At 38.7% G+C, this 22,663-nt stretch overlaps 1 protein-coding gene across 2 annotated transcripts in view; it reads right to left on the bottom strand.

Annotated features, from left to right (window-relative positions):
- The window catches only part of AT-HF (HIS HF), a 181,886-nt gene that overhangs the window by 119,237 nt on the left and 39,986 nt on the right, over positions 1-22,663 (bottom strand). For both annotated transcript variants that reach the window (XM_089818261.1, XM_089818262.1), the window contains 2 exons: positions 2,491-2,660; positions 2,253-2,367 (listed from right to left, as the gene is read on the bottom strand). In XM_089818261.1, coding sequence (XP_089674387.1) covers positions 2,253-2,367; positions 2,491-2,660 — 285 coding nt within the window. The remainder of the gene's footprint in view (positions 1-2,252; positions 2,368-2,490; positions 2,661-22,663) is intronic.

Here is a 22,663-nt window from a genome sequence, read left to right as displayed (position 1 = left end):
CCTGAGCCTTTCGACTGTGAAGACTGACCTTTCCCTTCGTTTTTCAGCTGAGAGTGTGCTGCAAATCTTGCTATGTAGAAGATGAGGAAGAACCAGTGCCAAACTATTGTTTCCAACAGTCCTTCTATAGAAGCTTGGAACATAGGTCTGGAAACTTCAGACCAACATTTGTGGAAGTAATGTTCAGAGTTTCAACAAAATGCTCATAAGACCTCGAAAGGCTCTTCAAGGTAATAACCACAATGCCTTCTTCCTCCATCTTCCGACCAATCGACTCCAACTAATCTTCGTCAGATGCTCCTATAAGGGTGTTCTCTCATCCATCATGATGGAGAAAAGTTGATTCTTTAAAAAGAATGCACGACTTTTATCAAAGGTTTCATGCAAGGCTTTTAGAAGTTCTCAAATCCCAGGAGTTGATTTTCCAAAGGAAACTTGTGGAAGTCGATCATCTATAATAGAAAATTTAATGAGCATAACAGCTTTGAGATTGAGCTCATCAAACTTTTCTTGATCGAGATCCATTGTAGTTGGATGTTGAAGGGTGCCCAGGATGATCTTATCAAGGTAGCGATATTCAAAAATAGTCATCATTCGTTGTTTCCTAGTGTTGTAGATTCTGCCATTGAAATGTTGATTGCCTTACAACATGATGTTGGTCAAAGAAGCCATCTTCACATTTTTCGAGACATGAAAAATAAGGGACAATGAACAGATTGATTGCACAAAATTCTAGGCATAAATTTCAATGCACTGAGACAACTACAAATTTAAATCTGCTAGCACAAAAATCAAGGCACAAATTTCCAGACAAAATTTTCGAAGACCCAGAAGAGATCTCAAAAAGCACAAAAAAGAATCTAAAATCAGAATAAAATTTGAGGCACACAGACGAGGTAACCAGAAAAGTATGAGACCACCTCGGTTGAGCTCTCAAAAAACCCACCAAGGATCTGTAATCACATTTCACATTCAGCAAAGCAACTAAGAGGTTCAAAGAAAACCCTAGCCGACTAGAAAAGGAAGCAAAAATCTGATAAATAATGGCAGATTTGGACGCAGATCAGATACAGAGGGTTTTAGAAACCCTAGATGTCGTCATTTGCAGTGGATAGACAAATAAATGGATCGAAATGTCCCAAGAACCACCACGATTTTGCAAAAAAGAGGTCAAAAATCATCAAATGCAAGCAAAAACCGACCAAAAGCTAGCCATTTTGCAGAGAAAGATGGTCGTGTGGGCAGCAAGAAGAAAAACGACCACAAACAACTACAAAAAATGTAGTCACAAACTACCAAAAAACGGACGTGTGGGTATGCATTTTACCTACAAAAACACAGCACAAAAGGACCTCTAAAACGAGCCACGAGTAGACAAAAAACCATACACGAGATTTGCAGAGTGAATGATGATCCAATAAACCCTAGTCGGGTTTGCACTTCTGCAAGGAATACACAGTTATTTTTAAAAAAATTAACAAATAATTGCAGTGAGGAAATTATAATTTTTTTAAAAGAAAAAATAAACAAGGCTCTAATACCATATTACGCAAGTAATTGGTAAATTATTAGATGATATTAACAATGAACAAAGACGCTCAATAAATAATTTTGTAGTATTTACAAAATAACCAAGTGTCTAAAAAGAAACAGCAAATAAGATCAGAGATGATCTTATCACCTATAATTACAATAAAGTACATTAGTGAACATTAAATAAATAATAAGACATTTTTTTTATAGTTTTGTATTACTTTCCTTTTGTTCTTTTCCATGGTGGGACCTTTCTATATTTATTTTCCTAAAGCTTTCTATTGTAAACTTCTTTGTCCTTGACTCGCATTGACCTATTTATGGTCATCAATGTACATTACTACAATTTATTTCTTTCTTTCTTCCTAGAACTTTCTATTACAGTCTGATGTACTCTCAAGTCCCATTGACCTTTAGTTGGTCATTTATGGACATAAATATGATTGCTTTCATTTTTTATGGGTAAACCCACCAATATACTGATGCATAAATGAATAGAACCTTCCTCACAATATCTCAACTCAAAATTCATAGTGTTACTTGTCAATATTCCATTATTATCAAAAAGTGGTGAAATTCCTTAAGAGTTTTACATCTCCCTTGCAAACTATAATAGTACAATTAACTAAATATTTATTTAACTAGAAACAGACAAGTTATGATTATTACATATGTATCACCTGCAAAATATGTTTTAAAATAAAATTGAAATTTCTTACCGCCACTTTTTTCTGGATGAAATTGTACAGCATGCACATTTCCTTTTTCTACTGCAGCAATGAATCCCCCACCATAGTTGCAAGTAGCAGACACCCATTCATGGTTATCATTTGACTGTAGCAAAAACAAAGTGTTTAATTTTGAAAATTCTTCAAAAGGAATGAAATCTAAAAGTTCAATCTTATAATATGTGTCAGCCAGGCATTGTTAAAAAATATTAGAAGTAAGGAAGCATACAGGCATTGCACGATATGAGTGCACAAAATAAACATGATGGCCTTTGACACCTTCTAAAATCGCTGATGATTCTTGAATCTGCAATGCATTCCAGCCAATATGGGGGACCCTCAATCCAGTTGAAGAATCGAACCGACCAACTGCCCCAGGTATTACACCAAGACCTTTAACTGGACATTATTGCACAAATTTGTTAATTTGAAGCTTAAGATACCTTGCAAATGATGCCAGTATTCATACTGATGAGTTGTATAATGAAGAGATACAACTATAATACAAAATTCAAAGTTGTACAGCACTATTGTGTATGATTGACTAGTGACTTCTGATTGTGGCTGAGTAGAAATCACTCCATTTTAGCCTTGACTTAGATTTTCATAGTGATAATGAAAAAAAAATAGTTCTTCATATTTTTAAGTTCTAATTATGTACAAGACTACATGTATTGCCTAAAGGTAAAGATTTGATTGAGAACCACAAAGTTAACATTACATGCACAGATCCATTATTTTTCACCTGAAACATGGAAATAGGAAAAAATTGATATTATACCATCATACTTACATAAGAATTTTCATTCAATCAAAAATTCGTAAACAAGAAAAAAAACACCAACAAAAATAACTATTTCTAAAGCGGTAACATCAAAGAAGAATTTCAGAATGGATTTACAAATACAGTGAATAAAGATATCATTGTTGCACTCAAGTTAAGGAATTTCTCCCCACTATCTGTAAAAAATGTACACTGCACCTAACTATAGCCTTAGCATGCAGTGGGATCCTTCTCAATAAGAACATTTGATATGTAACATCTGCAGTGTTACTATATTCCCTGCACCTTTTAGAATGCTCAATCACCTTTAATTCCTATAAGCCATCCACCTCGCTGACAGGAAAGGCAGAGGAGGCAGAAGCAGTTCCAAAGCTCTTCTGTTTAAAACCACTTGAAAAGTTATTTCTGTTGACTTCATGAAACAGAACCTGAAGTCTAGGATCAATAACACAGAAAAACAGAATTCATCCAATTGACCATAAGATCTCCCATCCTAGCATTTTCCCACTACCCATGACCACAATACTCTGCCGTGATGGGGTATATAACAATGAACAAATGTGTTAAATAATTATGAAGTTGATGCATTCATTTATGTCATAAGCACAACAATAATAAATGATTAGTTAAACTTAAATATAAATTTAAATATATACTGTAATGGTGAAATTTGCATACTGGAGTCATTTTGAATTTAGTTTTATGCATATTCTTGAGGGGAATGCTCCAATACATAGACCTATATACAAATGGAAAGAATCTTGTATAAACTAGGTCCTTCCCCTATGTTATCCACCTACTTCATTACACTCTTCCACGCACCCACCACTTATTCCCTTTCCCATGTTGACAAACATTTACATTCACCTTATCCACTAGTTTATTATTTCCATTCTTGCATTCATTCCTAACAACTATTATTTATTGTGCAACTTGGACTTCCTTCCCACCTTTACCCTTCTCACCTATGGCCAATGAAACACAAATTTGCATGAAATGTTGCTATGTTTTCAAAATGATAATTGGTGATTGTATTAAACAAAGGAGAGGAATACTCCTTATATAAGAAATTATAGAAGATCTTGTCATAACGGAAACAATTGAGAGTTAAAGAGAGAGGATAGAAAGATACTAAACACTAACCGAACTGTGGAAATTATCTCCTACTTATCAATTGATGAGCTTAAGGGGCTTTCTAATGAATGGTTCATAAGGCACAACACTTGGTGAAAGTTTTGCAAATGGGGTTGCAAGCTTTGGGTTTAACCATGGAGGAAACTCCATAGTTAAGCACGCTCAGGCTGGAGTAGTATTGGGATGGGTGACCTCCCGAGAAGTCCCGGTGCTTCACCCTTGTGAGCATCACCTAGATCCAATGAGTGCTAAGTGTTCCATATATTCTCATGAGAGATGGATTCATGTTGAATCACTACTCATGAAACATTGGTCAATGAGTTTGACTCAAAATCACACAGTTAATCCTGATAGCAATATCACAACTAACTGAACTACAGAATAGAAAGTTATTAAAAACTAATGACTCAAATGACCATTATAAGATAAATATTACAATATTACTTTAATAGCCTCCCTTAATAGTCATTCTACTAACTACCATGCAGAAGACTGGACTTGATCTGCCGGTCTTTTGTCCACAAATGCATAGAAGGCTGACTCCTATAAATGCCCAGCAACATGGACATTTTGTTGGAGATCCTCCCTTTCAACTTTCAATCAACCAATCGCCTTCTACAAAAGTTTTGTACATGACAAGTTTACCACAATAATGACATGTGATAGACTTCAGATTCTTTGAAGAATCATCAAGTTTGCATTGTCCATTCTTTACCTCGGATTTGCTATTTCTTTTTACAAAATCATGACAATGAAATGATAATTGATATTGTCTTAAACAAAAGAGAGGAATACTCCCTATAAAAGCAATTACAGAAAATCTGTCCATAACGGAAACAATCAAGAATTGAGAGCAAAATAGAAAGATGCTAAATATTGACTGACTGACTGACTGACTTACAAAATAGAAAGTTATTAAAGACTAACTAAACACCTTAAATGACCATTATAAGCTAAATATCATGCATTCATTCTAATCATCTGGTCATTGGGAGAAATCATTTGCATCTTCACACTTCAATTGGTGCTCTAAAAATAATCTAGCATTGCAATTCATTATAGGAACATATGCATGACTGAAGATGGCTTTTCTCAATATTGTTCAATTTGTAGGGATTGGTCTAGATGCTTTTGTACTTGCAATTAGTGAATGTTATTTCTGCTGGGATTTTTCCTGAATAGATGTCCCGGTGAAAAATTACTTGTTATGCTATGTGTATGTCATTATTTACTTTATTCTATATTTAAAATCTCATTAGAATCAATTCACTTGGCATATATTTATATAGTTATTATTTGTCTTCAATGGACTCATTACAGTAGGTATATAATAATATGCATGTATGCAAGTCTATTTGTTTATTTAAGATGGTAGTGGACATTATGCACATGCACGCACACATAATTGCAAGATGTGCACCCTACCCCTACGAATCAGATGGAGATGAGCACCAATTTGGACATGCTCTAGATGCATCCAAGATGCACATCCTGGACTATGGATGCACATTCCGTACAGTCAATGCACACCCACACTCCAAGATGCACGATGTAGAAGCACCTAGCACAAAGGCACACCAAGAGTCTCCGGGAGAATAGAAAACATTTAATGAGTTTTTATGATCTTTTAAATGTATTTTGAGTCCATTTGAGTCAATATGTAAGGCTAAATAATGCCATTTGTAAAGAATTGTCAAAGTTGCCTAGTGAGGTCATGAATTCGTCCATATGGTCAAATTGTGAAAATAAGAACATGAAAAAGTAATAATGTTATAAAATGTCATTTATAATCCATTTTCATAAGGGTTCTACAAAGTTTGGGGGCCATTTGTAGAAAAGAGCAAACGTTGTCAATATGTAATAAAATATTGTCAATGTGAAAAGTGGATGTAAAAGGGAAGGTGAATGGTCATGGGGGATAGTTAATAAGTTAGAGAACTTTGAAAGGCTTTAAAATATCATGCATTAGTCGTGATTGACAGAGAGGACAAGTTGGAGAGGTTTGGAGAAGAATAGAAATGAAAAGAAACTTATTTTGTTGTTTATTGTAATTTTTTTCAGTTATTTTTTGTAATGTCCCCCACTTAGCCAGTTTGGAGGTATGTTGTCGTTAGCCCATTCTTGTATGGTCCCGAGAGCTAACCAGGACTTCAAAAGGGATCCTGAGGTTATTTGGCCTAGTCAAATTTAATTACAGGCCAAACGGAGTTCGTTTGTTGGGTTGTCAGGAAGACTTACTATTTTTAGTAAGCCAATAAGGGGATGCAGTGCCTTTAATTTTCAATGACAAGATGAGATGCGTTTTGTTGGGCTCTTTCGAATGAGCTATTATATGTGGGATTTCGAGTTTATTTGGTATATTATTTTAATGTTTGAAGTTACAACGGTAAAGTGACTATTTAAATTAAATATTATAATGTTTCATAAAGTCACTTTATAAAAATCAAGAGTCCCCCTTTTGAGTACATACATGGACTTTGTAAAAAGAAAAAAAGAAGTAATATTAAAAGTCATGTATTATCCCACATTGGCAAGACGGAAGTGTGGAGCAAGGAAGGGATTAAAAGGAAGAGGATAGCTCTCATTTATTCAGGCTTGGAAATATCAAAGAAATTGGAGAATTTTCTAGAGATTATATCTCAATAGTTTGAAGGACGAAATCCCTTCAAGCTGGAAATCTTGACGCCATTAAAAGATATGGTCTTGAGATTCAACATGGTAGCAGTCTGAAAAAAGCAGATACGAAAAAAAGCCCGAAAAAAGCGGAACCGAAAAAGCAGGCTGAAAAAGCGAGTACGAAAAAGCAGGCTGAAAAAGCAGTTCGAAAAAAGCAAAGCAAAAGGAAGGGGCAGCATAGAAAGAAATTATTTCAGCCATCTACAACCAGGTTCTTTTGTTAGTATTGTTTTTAGGGTGTTATAAGCTTTCAGCTGTAAGTGTGCATTATACCAGCATTATCATTTTGTAATCCATGTAAATGCCAAAGTCTTGGCCATATTTCATGAGCATTGTAATTTTCATTGCGATTAAGAAGATAATAGTTGCTGGTGTCATTTAAGCAATTTAATATTATTATTTATCAGCTAGTTAGTTTGCATACTAACTGTTTGTAAAAATGTCAGTTGGCTGTAGGTGTTCATTTCTCATGCTTAGATCATATATGCACTGAATATTGTCAAAATTAGTAGCACACTCATGTTAGGTCATTTGTGTAGTCCATTGTAGTCTTCTAGCACAAGATTTTCATTTATGCAAATTGTAAAAAGGTCATTTGAAGCTAGCTGAAATACTATATCAGTCATACGTCCCTTGCATGTGAATTGTTTGATGAAATTCCTTGAGCTTTCATCAACATTTTTGAGGGCAGATTTGAGGAGGGTTATTACATTTTTCCATAAATTTGTCTGATGTTTGTATTGGTACAGCCTCATACAAAATGAGAAAAGATGTGAAACTTATATTTCTGAAACAATTAGTGAATTAGCTTTCTTTTTCATTTGGTTTTATCCAATTTCATTAAGTTTTGCAGATGTTAGGATCATTTTAGTGAAGGCAGGTCTGAGTCTGTTTTTGGGTTAGGAGTTTTGGGAAAAATTGAATAACTTTTGTTTCACTGATTGGATTTGGCTATAAATTTGGAAAAATGACTAATTAATTATCATTCAATCTCACCAAAGGGACTTGATTCATGTTTTCATTTCTGAAAGTAATGAAGGGTTGGAGAGCACTCATGATCCACAAGTGGAGTACCTTACAATTGCCTGTGTGTCCTTAACCGTACTTTGGTTGCAGGCCAAGTGCCCAGTTGGCAGCCTTTTCATGTTGATCCGTGTCTTGGCCTTTCATTGCATTGCGTGCACTATGTTTGTTACTTTATTATTGATTTTGTTCTTTATCTATCTTTTTTTTTTATGTATGTGTGAGCCTAATTATTTCAAGGTAAGTGTCATTTACTGTTCGTCCCAGTTAAACCATAGACCACCCTCTGCATTGAATGGTTGTATCGTCTAGCAATGCTGGAATGGTGGGAAGCACCAAAGTGAATAATGGGATTGGAGATGATAAGAATCGGCCAAGGATGGAAATACTATTAAACCATCTTATATAGCAATGGTTACAGAGTAGTTATTGTCCATTCCAGATTCAGCAAAGTTCAAAGGTAAACTTAGTTAAAACCAAGTGGACCATGGAGGAAATGACAGCAAAGAGCCCAAGGCCAATGGACATAGACGAGGGCTTGGATGTGGAGATGCAACAGTCAACTCAAGTATTGGGAGTAGCGGAGAAGGTAAGCCCTCGACGGAGAGTATGACCCTTACCCTATCTCCAAATGACGACATGATTCACGCCATTAAATCTACGCAAAGTAGATTAAAGAATATTGCAGTTTTCTTTGTATGTATGGATATTAAATTCCTCCCTGCTAGAAATTTTCTTAATGACAAGCTAAACAATATGTAGGGAAAAAATTGAGAATTGTTGTAAATTTTAGTCGTATGGTTCACAAAGGGTTGTTTGTTATCTTCCTTAAATCATGAAATGCAGGAGAAAGTTTTAAAAAAGGGTCATTGGTATGTTGGGCAAACTCTACTTAAAGCCTTTCCTTGATCTCCTAAGAGTATGGTCGACCATCTTATTTTTCGAGCCTCTTAGTTCTGAGTAGAATTGAAAGGATTCCATCTCGAATTTTGGCCATTTATACCCTCTACGCTTGAACCGTTAGGGTCAGTTCTTTAAGAGGAAGACCCTAAAGTAACTCTTCCCCATTTGAATGCTCGTATATTAATCTCTTTGGACCCCAATATTGTCCTTCCAGAAAGAATTTCTATAGAAATTGAAGTAGACTCTTATAGCAGGGAATTGGTGAAACGGGGTGACTTAGGTGCTTGTTTTCATTGCAAGGTGAATGGCCATAATAGGAAGGATCATCCTTCGCTGAAAAACAATCACAAAGTTTTCAATGTCTCTAACCCTAAGTCAGGGTCAGGTGTCTCCAAAGGGGATGCCACTAGCAAAAATGAAAAACTTGTTGTCAAAACCAACCTAAGCAATGTGAAGGATAATCTTTCCGATAATAATGAGGATAAAGGTGAAATACCGACAAACATTTGGGGAAGTTTGTATCTCTCACAAACCCACTTGTTGAAGATGAGATTGAGATCAGACCTGTTGGTCTTTTGTGAATTTGGAAACCCTAAACCCCTTCACTTGTCAACCACTACATCTACAGGTAGATGGAGAAAAACTTAATTCAAAGAATGCCCCAATTCTAAATGCTTGGCAGCTAGCTCTATCTAGCATTAGTGCAAAGGCTACCAAAATATTAATAAAGATCAACAGCCCAATATGCAATCAATGGCCAATATTGACACCACACCTTTATTAGTAGAACATACTAAAGAGGTCCTAAAAGCTCCTGCAGAGGCAGAGCAGTCGACTCATTAAGAAAAGAATGATGGCTTTACTGAGGTTGTTGGTAAGAAAAAGAGAACTACATATGAAAGAAGTAATAGTACTAAGATCTCAGAGAAACATAATAAGATTAAAAGCTCTGAACTCCCTACTTGTTTCAATAGATTATGCAGCAACTCTACACCCCCAAACAAAGTTAAATATGATGCTAAACATTCACAGATGGAATATTAGAGGGTTGGAAATGCCAAATAAGAAATATATTGTCAGAAATTTGTTATGTCCCCTTTTTGGAGGTAATTTGATTTAATTAATTAAGTCGTCCAAAATAACGAATATTTTATGAGGATGACTAATTAATTATTTTAATTAAATAAATAAGTGGTATTAAGTTAATTATTTATAAAGTTATCAAATAAACAAATATTAAAAGGTAATTTTATATTTAATTAATTTAATAAGGTGACTTGAATTATAAAATATTTTATAATGTCACTTAATAAATAAAATAATAGTCTAGAAGTTTCTGGAGAAAGTGGAGAAAAAAGAATAAATACACATCCTGGGCTTCATTCTCAGCAAGCAGATTTGATGTTGTTGTTGTTTCACTTTGTGGAGCCTAGGGTTTCTGCAGATTACTTCTTTGTCATAGGAAACGAAAACTTCCTATTGATAGCAATTTTGAGGGTGTGAAATATCACTTGAATTATTGCAGCTGAGAGGAAGATACTTCAATCTTCTATTTGTGCTACATTGAGAAAAAATATTTGAGTACAAAAAGCAGTCCGAAAAAGCAATCTAAAAAAAGTAGTCCGAAAAAAGCAGTCCAAAAAAGCAATCAGAAAAAAAATCCGAAAAAGCAATTCGAAAAAGCAGATCCGAAAAAGCAAATTGAAAAAGCAGATCCGAAATAGCAAAGCGGAAAGGCAGCATTGATGAAAATTATTACAGCCATCTACAATCAGGTTCCTTTGGATATTTCATGCATTTTTCTTATCATTTAGATGCATATTAGAAAGTAAGGCTATAGGTGAAAGTTTGTAACAAATTTAAGCATTATTCTTGTGAATGTCAGCTAAGAGTCTTGGCCATTTCATACTAGCATTATAGTTGACATTTTATGTGCAATAAAAGAGACATAAGTTGTTGGTCTGATATAGTGGTAATTGAATATGTATTTATCATTCATGATCAGCTTATTAGTTTGCATCCCAATTGTTTGACAAAATGTCAATTGGCTATAGGTTCTCTTTTTGGCATAAATAATGTTATAATTCTGCATACCAAGTGTTTGTATTAATGCCACTTGGTTATAAGTGCATTAACGCCATCATAAGTTGCATCCAAAGTGTTTGTCATAATTACTATTTGCTGTAACAGCATATTGCAAGTAGTTTTTAGTCCATATATGCATTGAATATTGTCAAAATAAGTTGCACATTCATGTTAGGTCATTGTGTAGTCAAGTTTGAGTCTTCTTGCAAAAGATTCTCATTGATGCAAATTGAAGAAAAGAGTCATTAAAGCAACTTTATTCTATATCAATCATATGACCCTTGTATGCAAAGTGTTTTCTTGAGCCTTTATCAGCATTTTGGGATCAGATTGGAGCAGGGACATTACAAAATCGGTGTAACAAGTTGCATAAGAAAGACATCATTTGCCTTCAAGAGATTAAGGTCACCGGATGTCATGCCTTTAATACCCTCAAAATCATATGGAACAAAGCCAAATGTTTTTTCTTAGGACGTAATAGAGGCAAAGGAGGGGTGGCCATTTTAATTGGGTCTCAGTGGGTGGATAAGATTATCAATAATGGTATTTCTCCTTGCCAATAGAGCCATTTGCTTCTCTACAAATGCAATGATCTTGTAATAGGAATAGGTAGTATACATGCCCCGAATGACTACAGAGACAAAACTAAATTATGGAATTGGTTAACTAAGAATCTCCCCAATGCATGGTGGATCTCCATTGGCAACTTCAATATGATTGAAAGCAGTCAAGACAAATTTAGAAGGAATAAACAAGAATGGAAAGGTAATGAGTTCTATTTTTGGAATAAATTGAAGAGGAAGTGTAACATCAATGACCCTTTGGACTGGATGAAAAAGGAATATGACAATATCTGGTTTACATGGTGCAATAACAAATCTAGCATGAAGAGAATTTATTGCAGATTAGACAGAATTTATTTGAACTCTGCTATTCTTGAACTTGTACATTACCCCGGAAGTAATCCTGGTACTATATATCCAGTCGTACATTACCCTGGAAGCAATCCTGTTACTATATATCCAGTCATATTTATTATCACTCCCCCATTCAGGCTTGTGTTTAAATGGAAGTCCTAAATCTTCAGGCAAGGACTTAGAAAGAAGAACTTGTTTAAACTCGATACCTTCTCCATGGTGAGGACTCCCTAGAGGCCAATAGAAGTATCACTAATCTCTCTAAATTCTGCTCCATTAATGATACACCAAGGAACAAGTAGGATTAGTTGGTGGGAGTTTGGATAAAGATGTTAGAAATGATTGGCACTAAAGAGGCAATTGACAGAAATCAGAAAGAGAACTTCTACCAGAAAGAACTCAATTCTATTGAGAAAAACCTTCAAGATAAAGGGAATGGCCAAACTATCCCAGCTTAAAAGAATTCAGAATTATAAGATTCAAGATCAAAAGATCAGAGCTAAGGCTAGATGGATCAAGGAAGCTGATAGAGGAACCAAATATTTTTTTAACCTGACCAGACAAAAACAGGGCTCAGAAGAAATTCATGGTATTCAGGGAGAAAATGGATATACAAACAACACTGAAGAAATTTTGAATACCTTTGTACAATTTTACAAAAAACTTTTTGCCTCTGAATCCAGCATTAATAACCAAGCTTCTATGGAACAATGTGTTAAGCCGGTCCCAAAAAGAGAGAGCAAAGAGAATGCTATCCTCCTTCAAAGGAAAATTCACCTGAAAGAAATTTAAGATGCTATTGCCCCAATGGCCAATGCAAAATATCCTGGTTTGGATGGACTTCCAGCTGAATTTTACAAAGCTAATAAAGATTGGATCTCATGTGAATTGTTAGAGTTGTATGAGCTTGCCAATGAGACCAGCACCCTAGGGGAGAAAGCAAATAGATGGGGGATAAAACTGCTACCCAAAAATGGGGACAAATCTCTTATCCAAAATTGGAGACTATAACCCTATTAAATCTATCTTACAAGATCATTGCATAAAAATTGGCAAAGATAATTTCAGATATCCTTAAAGACCTAAGGTCATTATCTCTAAGACCCAAACTAGCTTCATCAAAGCTAGATAGATTCTTGGTAACCTCATATCAAGCTGGGAAGCTATGCAATGGGCTAAGATGGATGGTCAATTGGTTTCTATGATTTTGCTAGACTTCGAGAAAGCATATGACAGAATAGAATGGGGATTTGTACTTGAAATGTTGAAGGTCTTTTTATTTCTGTGATTGGGTTGAAATTCTTTCAAAGAATCTAGAACAGTAATTGAAGTTAATGGTGAACTGTCATACCCCATACCTCTTAGTAGGTCTATCAAATAGGGATATCCTTTGGCACCCACTCATTGTTATTGTTGTTGATGCTTTATCCTACATTTTTAAAAGCTCTCAAATTGGTCAACCTGCCAAAGGCTACCCTTCCCAATAATGAGGATCTCCTAGTTGATCAATTTGTTGATGATATAGCTATATTTGTTGAACTGAATGAGGACAATTTTGATAATTCTCTAAACAACATTAAATTGTTTTGTCTAGCCTCAAGTGCTAAGATTTCTCCAAACAAGTCTACTATGTTGGGATGGTCTGGCACTCCTCCACATTGCCTCATAAATAGAGGATGGCAATGGCAAGGCCCTAACATCATTGTGAGATATTTGGGTATTCCCTTTGCCTTAATTCCTTCGATCAAGGACATGTGGATTTGGATTTTTTTTTAATTGAAAAGAAGCTATGTTACCCCAAGTTTCTGAGATGGGAGAACGGGGGAATGGGGAAACGGGTTTTTGAGATGTTTTTCTTTGGCTGGAGAATGGGACGGCCACACACACACACGTACATGCATATGCATATGTATGTATATGTTGAATTTTTGTTGCTAAAAATGTAATATGTGAAAGACTATCCATCTGTCAGCATAGGATTATATATATTGCTGACTTCATTTGCTATATTGTACTTATTTTCATGTTGATAAACTATCTCAATATAAAAAAAAGTTTTGAATAATTGTTTGGAAGCTCTAGATTCTGCCCCAATTATTAATTTGGTTAGAAGTTTGCCAAAATGTGCAAAATTGCTTTGGCAAGTTATCAAATATTGTTTATTTGATTTTTTGAAACCTTGTGCCTCTACATGATGTTGTCCTCAATTTTGACAACACAGACTTGAGGCAACCCTACGGAGTTTTTTCATGGATTCCTAGGCGCATCCTCTTTGTTTTAATGCATTGATGAGGCATGATGAAAACAATTCATTATCTCCGAATTGTTCTTTGTGTGGTCTTGTCTATGTGTTTTTTGAAAGTTTTTTGTCGAGGTTATCCCCAATTATTTGTTGGCAAGAGTTTTTCTTTTCACACTGCAAACACTCGATTTTTGGTAATCTTTAACGTCTTTTCTTTGTTTTTCTTTGTGTTGAAATAGTTTTTGCATCTATTTTTGCCTTAGCTGAATAGCCCTTGGAATTCCGTTCAATTCGAGCTAACTTCAGTGCAAAACGGAGTTGTCTAGCACAAGTTATAAGGGAAAAAGTGAGGTTTTTGTAATGTCCCCATTTTTTGGCGAGTCTATGCAGTTGATGGTGTTGACCCTCGTGAGCTGACAGGGTGTTTTGGGGGTTCCAGTTGTGAACTTACTATTTTTAGTAAGTCTGTTTTTGGCAGTGCAGTGGGTGGCTCTGTCAGTTGGTCGTCACCTGCAATTGGTCGGGTTAATAATTACATGAGCTCTTATTTAGTTATTTTTCATTGAGTTGCATTATTATAATAATGTTTATATTATTATAATAATGACTTTAAAATATATTTCTAAAAAGCATGTTGGAAAGTTTCTAGTCTTGAGTTCTTTTGGGAAACTACCACAATTTTTCAAGTGGAGTTTTTTAGGAAACTTTGGCCAACGAAAGGTTATAAATGAGAGCTCATTTCTTTGGCAAAACCACGCTTTATTATATATTTTCTTATTGTGCCTTTCTGGCTTTTCCTGGGTTCTTAACTGTATGCCCTTGCTGAAGTATAAGGGTTTTTGAAGATTGTCTGGAGTCACTGCTGATGTATAGTGATTTCATTGGTTAATCTCCTATCTGTGATTGTCTATGTCTGGGAGATTGGTATTATCATTTTGAAGCTTAACTTGAAGGTTGACTGCAATTCATTGCTGAGGTGATGTTGGGCATTCACATTGCATTCTGCAATCAACTTAAAGCTAGCTGACTACCCTAAGGATACTATGATCACTTCCTGTGGAAAATTGCATAGCAAATTGGGTGTTGGTAACGGCATCCACATAGAGTAACCTGTCATCAGCTTGGGGTTTTAGTTGGTTCCAAATAGATATACACTCCTTGTAGAGCTGGGCGGCAATTCTTAGCAGGGTCTGCATTATCTGCCAGCCGTGTGGAAAGCTATCTATTACCCACTTGTGCAGTTCCAGTATAACATTCAGCAAGAAGGAAAGACCTACGGTTTGTAATGAATTGAAGGGCAGATCAGGTTTCAGTACAGAACATCTGTGATTTACTGTTAGGGACTTTGGCCATTAACGTAGAGCTGAGGGAAGCTAAATAGCATCACCAGGCTTGATCCAGTTTATCAAACATTTCATTTCAGGCCTGTACCAAGAGATCAGTTGTACAAGTCAATTGGCATGAGTTCTGAGAATCATAACCAGATCGCAGCCATTATATGAACCATGTTAGCCGACTGGATGGTTCCAGCGGTATTTTGTATTCTGTAGCCGACGGTCCGGCAGTGTTTCTGTAGCCAACAATCCGGCGGTGTTTCTGTAGCCGACGGTCCGACGGTGTTTCTGTATTCTCTAGCGGACGGTCCGGCAGTAAATAGTTTGTAGCGGATAAAATAATTGTGGCCGACGGACTCCTTCGGGAAGGTTCGGCGGTAGTATTTATATCCCATCTGAATCATTGTAAACAACAACCTACTATTGCGAATACAATTCTGCTGTTTGTGTTCATTGTCTGTATGCATTCATTTTCTTTACCTGTACGGTAAACATTTGGCGTCGTTGCCTTATGAATCTGGAAGGTGGGAGGAATGAAGATTAATGCCAAATCAACTTAACAAGGATCGGAATAAGGCGAAGGGAAAAGATGGAATCCGTACTGCACAAGAACATTTAATTCTGGCACAGCAGGCAGACCACCGGTTCCAGAAGCTTGCCGACAGAAACAGGAGTGCGGAGGACTTGTTAGAGGAGACTCAGCAGCGGGTGGAATTGGTGGAAGAAGCACGAGAGGAGTTCTTGAACTTGTGTTCGCCAAGGGAGGAAAACTCTGACGGAAGAGCATCGACTTGCACGGCTCGCAGTGCCGACAGAGCACGAGCGTGGAGTGATCTCTTTGTCGAGGATAGACTTCCGCGGGAAACAATTTCAGAGGATCCTTCTTCTTCACCAAGGTTCGCAGCTGTCGACACCTCTGGTGCGGGAGTGAAGATCGCTGGTGTGGGAATTCAGACTACCGGTGCGGGAGTGCAAACCATCGGTGCGGGAGTGCAAATCACCGGTGTGGGAGTTCAGACCGCCAGTGTGGGAGTGCAGACCTCCGGTGTGACAATGCAGACCTCCAGTGTGGTGATGGCGGGACCCAAAGAAAAGCTGCCAAAATTTGAAAGTGATGGTACAGCCGACCCCATTCGACATTGTAAGACATGTGAGACGATATGGCGGGCAAATGGAATCACAGATGCTGACGAATGGGCCAGGCAATTTTCGGCAACCCTACGGGGTCTCGCGATTGATTGGTTTTCGGATATGGATCTGCAGAAGCTGGATACCTGGGATAAGATTAAAAAGGAGTTCGTGGCGGAATTTAAACTCTTGCGAGATGATAATGAAATCGTAGCGGAAATTTTCAATACCAAGCAAGGGAAGCATGAAACTGTCCGTGTCTACACCAGGAGATTGAAAGACTTAATAAACAAAATGGAAAGCAAGCCAGCAGACGGATTGCAGAAAAGGTGGTTTGTGGACGGCCTACGCTCCAAGTTGCGGAGGAAAATGAAAATTGTGCCACCGTCATCATATGTGGATGCGTATAACAGAGCACTGGACCTTGAAAGTGAGCAGAAGACAGAAGAAGAAAACTAGCTCTTCTGATTCTGATGACGACGAGCCTGCCGGAGATGATAGTAGCAACGACGAAGGCAGCAGCAAGAAGGTTCGTGCCCTACAGAAGGATATGGTTCACATGATGAAGGAGTTTAAAAACATGCAGAAGGAGCCAAAGGCTAGTGAACTGTGGTGCACGAAATGTAAGACCAACGGACATACTAAGGGATCGTGTCCGAAGAACCAATTCTGTGACATCTGTCAGATCATGGGCCATTCGACAAAGGACTGTCCCTTTAACATGAAGACAAGAGGATCTCCGCAGGTGTTTCTCACACAGGAGGCTTCCCCGTCGGGTAGTAGCGGAAACACGAATACCGCCGGCGCTACATCCGGAGGATACAGGAATAATAACAAAGGGCAAAATAATAACAACAATAACAATAATAATGGAAGCCGAAGTCGAACCCAGTATGATGCAAACGGACGGTCGATCGTTCAATGCCGAGCATGTAATTTGTGGGGTCATTTTGCGCGGGATTGTACAACGGCAAACACACCGAAATTATTATACAGATGGTGCGAACCCGGCGATCACGAAGATTCCAAGTGTCCAAAGGCTGGAGTAAACTTGATCAATGTTCGCACGGATGTAGAGGAGGTTCTGGCAATTACACAAAGGCAAACAGAGGAAAAGAGAAAAGTGGGGGAAGCGCAGGCGGAAATTGCGAAGGCATCGTCGGCGGGGACATCTCAGTTGAAGGATATTACCGGCACCTTCGCAAGGAACTTTGCAAAACAAAACATTGTACGACAGATCTTACAAACGGAGATACCGGTCAAGATAAGTGACCTCCTCACAATGCCCCAGTTACGGACGGCCATTCTGAATCATACACCGTTTCCGAAAGCAATGGAGGACACAGGAAGGGACAGTAGGGAAGCAACGGCAACAGACCCAATGTTGCTGGCACTCACCTCCAGACGGCATCCAGCGGTCGTCAAGATGGGGATTTTGGGAAATGTTTTGACAGAGACAATTGTTGACGGAGGGTCCGGCGTGAATGTCTTACCGGAGGATACTTGGAAGACGTTGGGAAAGCCAACGCTGTGGCCACCTACATTTCAATTGCTCACGGCAGACCAACATGGAATCAAACCGTTGGGAATTCTGAAAGCGCAACCGGTAACAATTGGTACGCAACCATTTTTATTGGATTTTGTGGTCATTCCATTAAAAAGAAAAGGCTATGATGCTATTCTGGGACGGGATTGGTTGGTGCAAGCAAAAATAAAACATGATTGGAAACGCAATACCCTATCAACGGAGCGCGGAGGCAAAAGATTCATAATTGACCTGCACACGCAAATGGTTGGCGAGGAGGCAGCATTGTCAAATTCTGATAGTGAAGGCGAGAGTGATGACGAAGGAAAGAGGAGAATGGAACCGGATGAAGACGGAGTATTGAGACTTGACGGAGGATCGAATGACGACGACCTGGACTCGGTGAATGGCCTTTACCACTGGCAGATAGAAGACTACGAACTCTTTCCGAGTTGCAATATGTTAACGGTCGACGAAGATGAGAAAAAGGAGGAAAATGAATGTCCGGAGGAATGCAGGGAAGTGGAAGAAGGAAAAGTTGCCATGGCTGAAGCTGAGGGGAAGAACATACAGTTTGAACACAGAAAAACGAAAGATCCCACTGTTCGGTACATGGTGAATAAACCGCGCGGAAAGAAAAGGTTACACCGCAGCGTAAAATTAGTGGAAGGGCACCGACAGAAAGGAAATAATCCAGTTGCGCGACGACCGCAGGCACAGTGGGTGACGGGGGTGGCACAGAACAAACGTAAGGCATACGACGGTCAGAATGAAATCAAAGTGGAAAAGTTTAAGGGCAGATGGGTTGGACCATATCAGATTCGGAAGGTCGGCGACAATGGAGCGATCAGATTATCAACTTTGGACGGGCAGAAGGTACCTCCGGCAGTCAACAGATCCAAGTTCAAAATATATGGTGCTAGGAAGACTCCGTCGCTGTCACAAGATGGCCAGCTGACTCCGTCGTCGTTGCAGAATGGCGACGCCTGGAGGCAAAATGGAGGTACCTCTGTTATTTGATTTCTTTTAGGAGGAAAAAAAAAATTTTGAAAAAGAGAAAACAATAAAAAAAAAAACCGATTGGAAGTCCCGCGAGCCCCGCGGTTAGGAAGACCCGCGGACAGGAAGGCCCGCGGACTGAAAGTCCCGCGGGCAACTGCCTGTTCGTGGGCACTTAAAGTCCCGCGGGTCCGCGGGCAAGAGACCCCCGCGGAGTGTAAAGCCCTGCAGCATATTTACTCCGGCAGAGAAAGGAGGAAGACTGACAGCATAAGTTCCTCCGACAGAAAAAAGAAGAGAGAGCCCCTGCGGGCATTATATTTAATAAAATCCTCGTTGTTAACCGCCAGTGAAAGAATAGTCTACAGGTAAGGAAACAAAGCCTGCGGGTAGGAGAAGAACAGGCCGCGGGGAGGAGAACATAGACTGCGAGAAAGGAAAGAAAGGCCGCGGGGAGGACAGGAAGGCCGCGGGTGAGGACAGAAAGGCCGTGGAGCACGGTTCGGAATGCAAATTATGCGGTTGCAAGAATTCAAATACCAGAAAAAGGAGGGACAATCACACAGAGCTGTTGGCAAGTATTGGTTTAATTGGCAGCACTGTTGATTAAGATTTCTCTTCTCCTCTTCCGCGGGCTGAGATTTTTTTATAACGGACGGAGAAAACAAAATAAGAAGAAATAAGTCGTTGTTGCATGGAGTCAGCAGGCAAGCGGAAGCCGTGGAAGAGTCAGTTGGTGGCAAATATGGAGAAGAATTTCTGAGTGTAGAGGGATTTGTGGTGGATTGTAGAGGAAGCAGTTACAACAAAAAAAAAACGATGACAGATTCAAGTTGTTCAGAATAAGTGACAGATGATGCCAAAGGAAAAGGGACGCATCTATGGTTGCTAGAAAGAGTGCAGAATCGGCAAAGAAGGACAAAAATGGTATAATCCGTGCATTTCTGTGTGGGTTGCTAAGTGTTAATTTGGCTGCCCCAGGACCCCGCAGGGGCGTTGCCCCCTAGACCCCCAGTCGTGGGAGTCTGACCAGTTGAGAAGAGTTGAAGTTGCTGCAGGCATGGACTTTCTGTTTACCTAAGGCAGTGGGAGCAGGTGTTGGCTGTAAGGCTATCTTGGTGGATGCGTAGAGAGCTCGGGAGGAGCTGATCATCCAGTTGGAGGCAGTGCAGCGACACTTGGCTTAGGGTACCGAGGAATTGAAAACAGAGAAAGCAGCACAAGTGGCTATCAAGGTCAACTTGAGGAGACAGTATTGTGTTAGCAGAGGCTACAGATGTAACGGGATGAATGTGGAAGTGATGTGACAGAAGCAGATTTCTCTTGTTGTAGTCACTCTGTTAATGTATTTTGTTTGTTAATTTGTCTCAAATATTTTGTCAGTCGTCAGGAGACGACTTTTCTTTTTGGGGGGGATGGTGTTAGTCGACTGGATGGTTCCGGCGGTATTTTGTATTCTGTAGCCGACGGTCTGGCGGTGTTTCTGTAGCCGACGGTCCGGCAGTGTTTCTGTAGCCGACGGTCCGGCGGTGTTTCTGTATTCTGTAGCGGACGGTCCGGTGGTAAATGGTTTGTAGCGGATAAAATAATTGTGGCCGACGAACTCCTTCGGGAAAGTTCGGCGATAGTATTTATATCCCGTCTGGGATCATTGTAAATCAATAATCTACTATTGCGAATACAATTCTGCTGTTCGTGTTCATTGTCTGTATGCGTTCATTTTCTTTACCTATACGATAAACAAACCATGGTTGGTATTTTCCAAGAGTTGTAGGCTATCTAGAGGCAACGACATTCATTTAGAGGGTAGAGTTAGGGAGCAAAGAGGCTTGTTTTGACTTGGAAGTGTCTATGTTCCATGATTACATTCATTGGCAGCAAGTTATATTCAACTTTTGAGAGTTGTTACCAATTTAAGGGCTCCATCATACTTGTGTTATCTTTCCAGGTACTGTTGTAGGTGATCATTTATATCAGACTGTAGAATTGTTTAAGGAATTTATATTTAGTCAAGTTTCTCAACTAAATTCATATCAGTATTGTCCTAGTGTTTGCAAGCAATAATGAGTATTTAATTGTATGCCATAAACTTCAATGTAATGTCATATCTTAACTGTTCCTATTCGGCATAATAGCTTTCATGTCAAGTGTTTGACGAAATGTCAAACTCATAAATTAGTGGGAAGAAGTTGTTGTTAAGTAGATATAGCCACTTGAGCTTTTTACAGTTTTTCAAGTCAACAACATATTTTTATTAAAACTCTCATAAAAGTGGCTTTTTGTTTGCAATTGCATGATATAAATTCACAAGTGTTTAAAATGACTTCTTCTCTTGCCTCTTGATAAAAGGGCATGATTCCTAGTTATTTTTCATAAGGTTTTTGTTGTATATATTTGTTGTGTTGTGTATGCAAGTCTCATCATTTCCATTTTCTGATTTGCATGTTTTTATATATTTTGTCACTTCTTTTCTTTTGTCTTTTGTAATGTTCAGTTCTAGAGTTTCTTTATGAGGTCTCGTAGTATGCTTTAAGTAGTCTTGTCATGTGCTTTAGGTAGTCTGATTGTGTGCTCCAAGTAGTATCCCTCAATGCTTTGGGTGGCCAGTGCTTCAGGTCAGTGCTTCAGGTCAGTGCTTTGGGTCAATGCTTTAGGTCAGTGCTTCAGGTCAGTGCTTTGGGTGGTCAGTGCTTCAGGTCAATGCTTCAGGTCAGTGCTTTGGGTGGTCAGTGCTTCAGGTCAGTGCTTCGTGTGGCTAGTGCTTCAGGTAGTTCTCCTTCAGTGCTTTGAGTGGCCAGTGCTTCAGGTTAGTGCTTCAAGTAGTTCTCCCTTAGTGCTTCAGGTGGTCAGTGCTTCAAGTCAGTGCTTCAAGTCAATGCTTCAAGTCAGTGCTTTAGTCAGTGCTTCAGGTCAGTGCTTCAGGTCAATGCTTCGGGTGGCCAATGCTTCAGGTCAGTGCTTTGGGTGGCCAGTGCTTTGGGTAGTTCTCCTTCAGTGCTTCAAGTGGCTAGTGCTTTAGGTATTCTCCCTTAGTGCTTCGGATGGCCAGTGCTTCAAGTAGTTCGCCCTCAATGCTTCGAGTGGCTAGTGCTTTAGGTAGTACGGTATTTATCTTGATGGTCGTACGGTGTAGGCCTAAAGGTGGTACGGTGTTCTTTTGAAGGTCGTATGATAGTGTGGTGGTCATACAGTGGAATGTCACTATGGTCATATAGGATGGAGGTGCAACAGTAGTACGGTGTTGGGAGAAGACAAGTCATACGATATAATAGCAGCAATACAATTACGAAGTTGTCCAAGTCATACAGTTGCAATATGAAAGATGCACTTCATGATGTGGGGGATGGATGGTGTACAAATAGAGGAGGAATGCTGAGTTATGCAACCATAAATTTATAAATCCGAATTCATCAATAAACCAAACAAGAATGGAGATTGAACACGAATATTCTTCAATTAATATTTGCAATAAGATGGTGCTTTGATTTGTCAGATCCGAGCGAAGTACTACATGCAACGGAATAGGGTGAGGGTTGAATCCCACCGAAACCAAATAAACCAAGTAGGGAAGATCTTTCACTTCCGAAATGGCCAACAAAAGAGAATCCCAACCGGAATTCGCAGTACAAAATAAATAATCAAAATGCATATC

This window comes from Cupressus sempervirens, chromosome 3 (genome assembly GCF_028749045.1).
Source record: "Cupressus sempervirens isolate cs-2001-9-10 chromosome 3, ASM2874904v1, whole genome shotgun sequence".
NCBI classification, from domain to species: Eukaryota; Viridiplantae; Streptophyta; class Pinopsida; order Cupressales; family Cupressaceae; genus Cupressus; species Cupressus sempervirens.
This window is presented reverse-complemented; position numbering and strand designations above follow the sequence as displayed.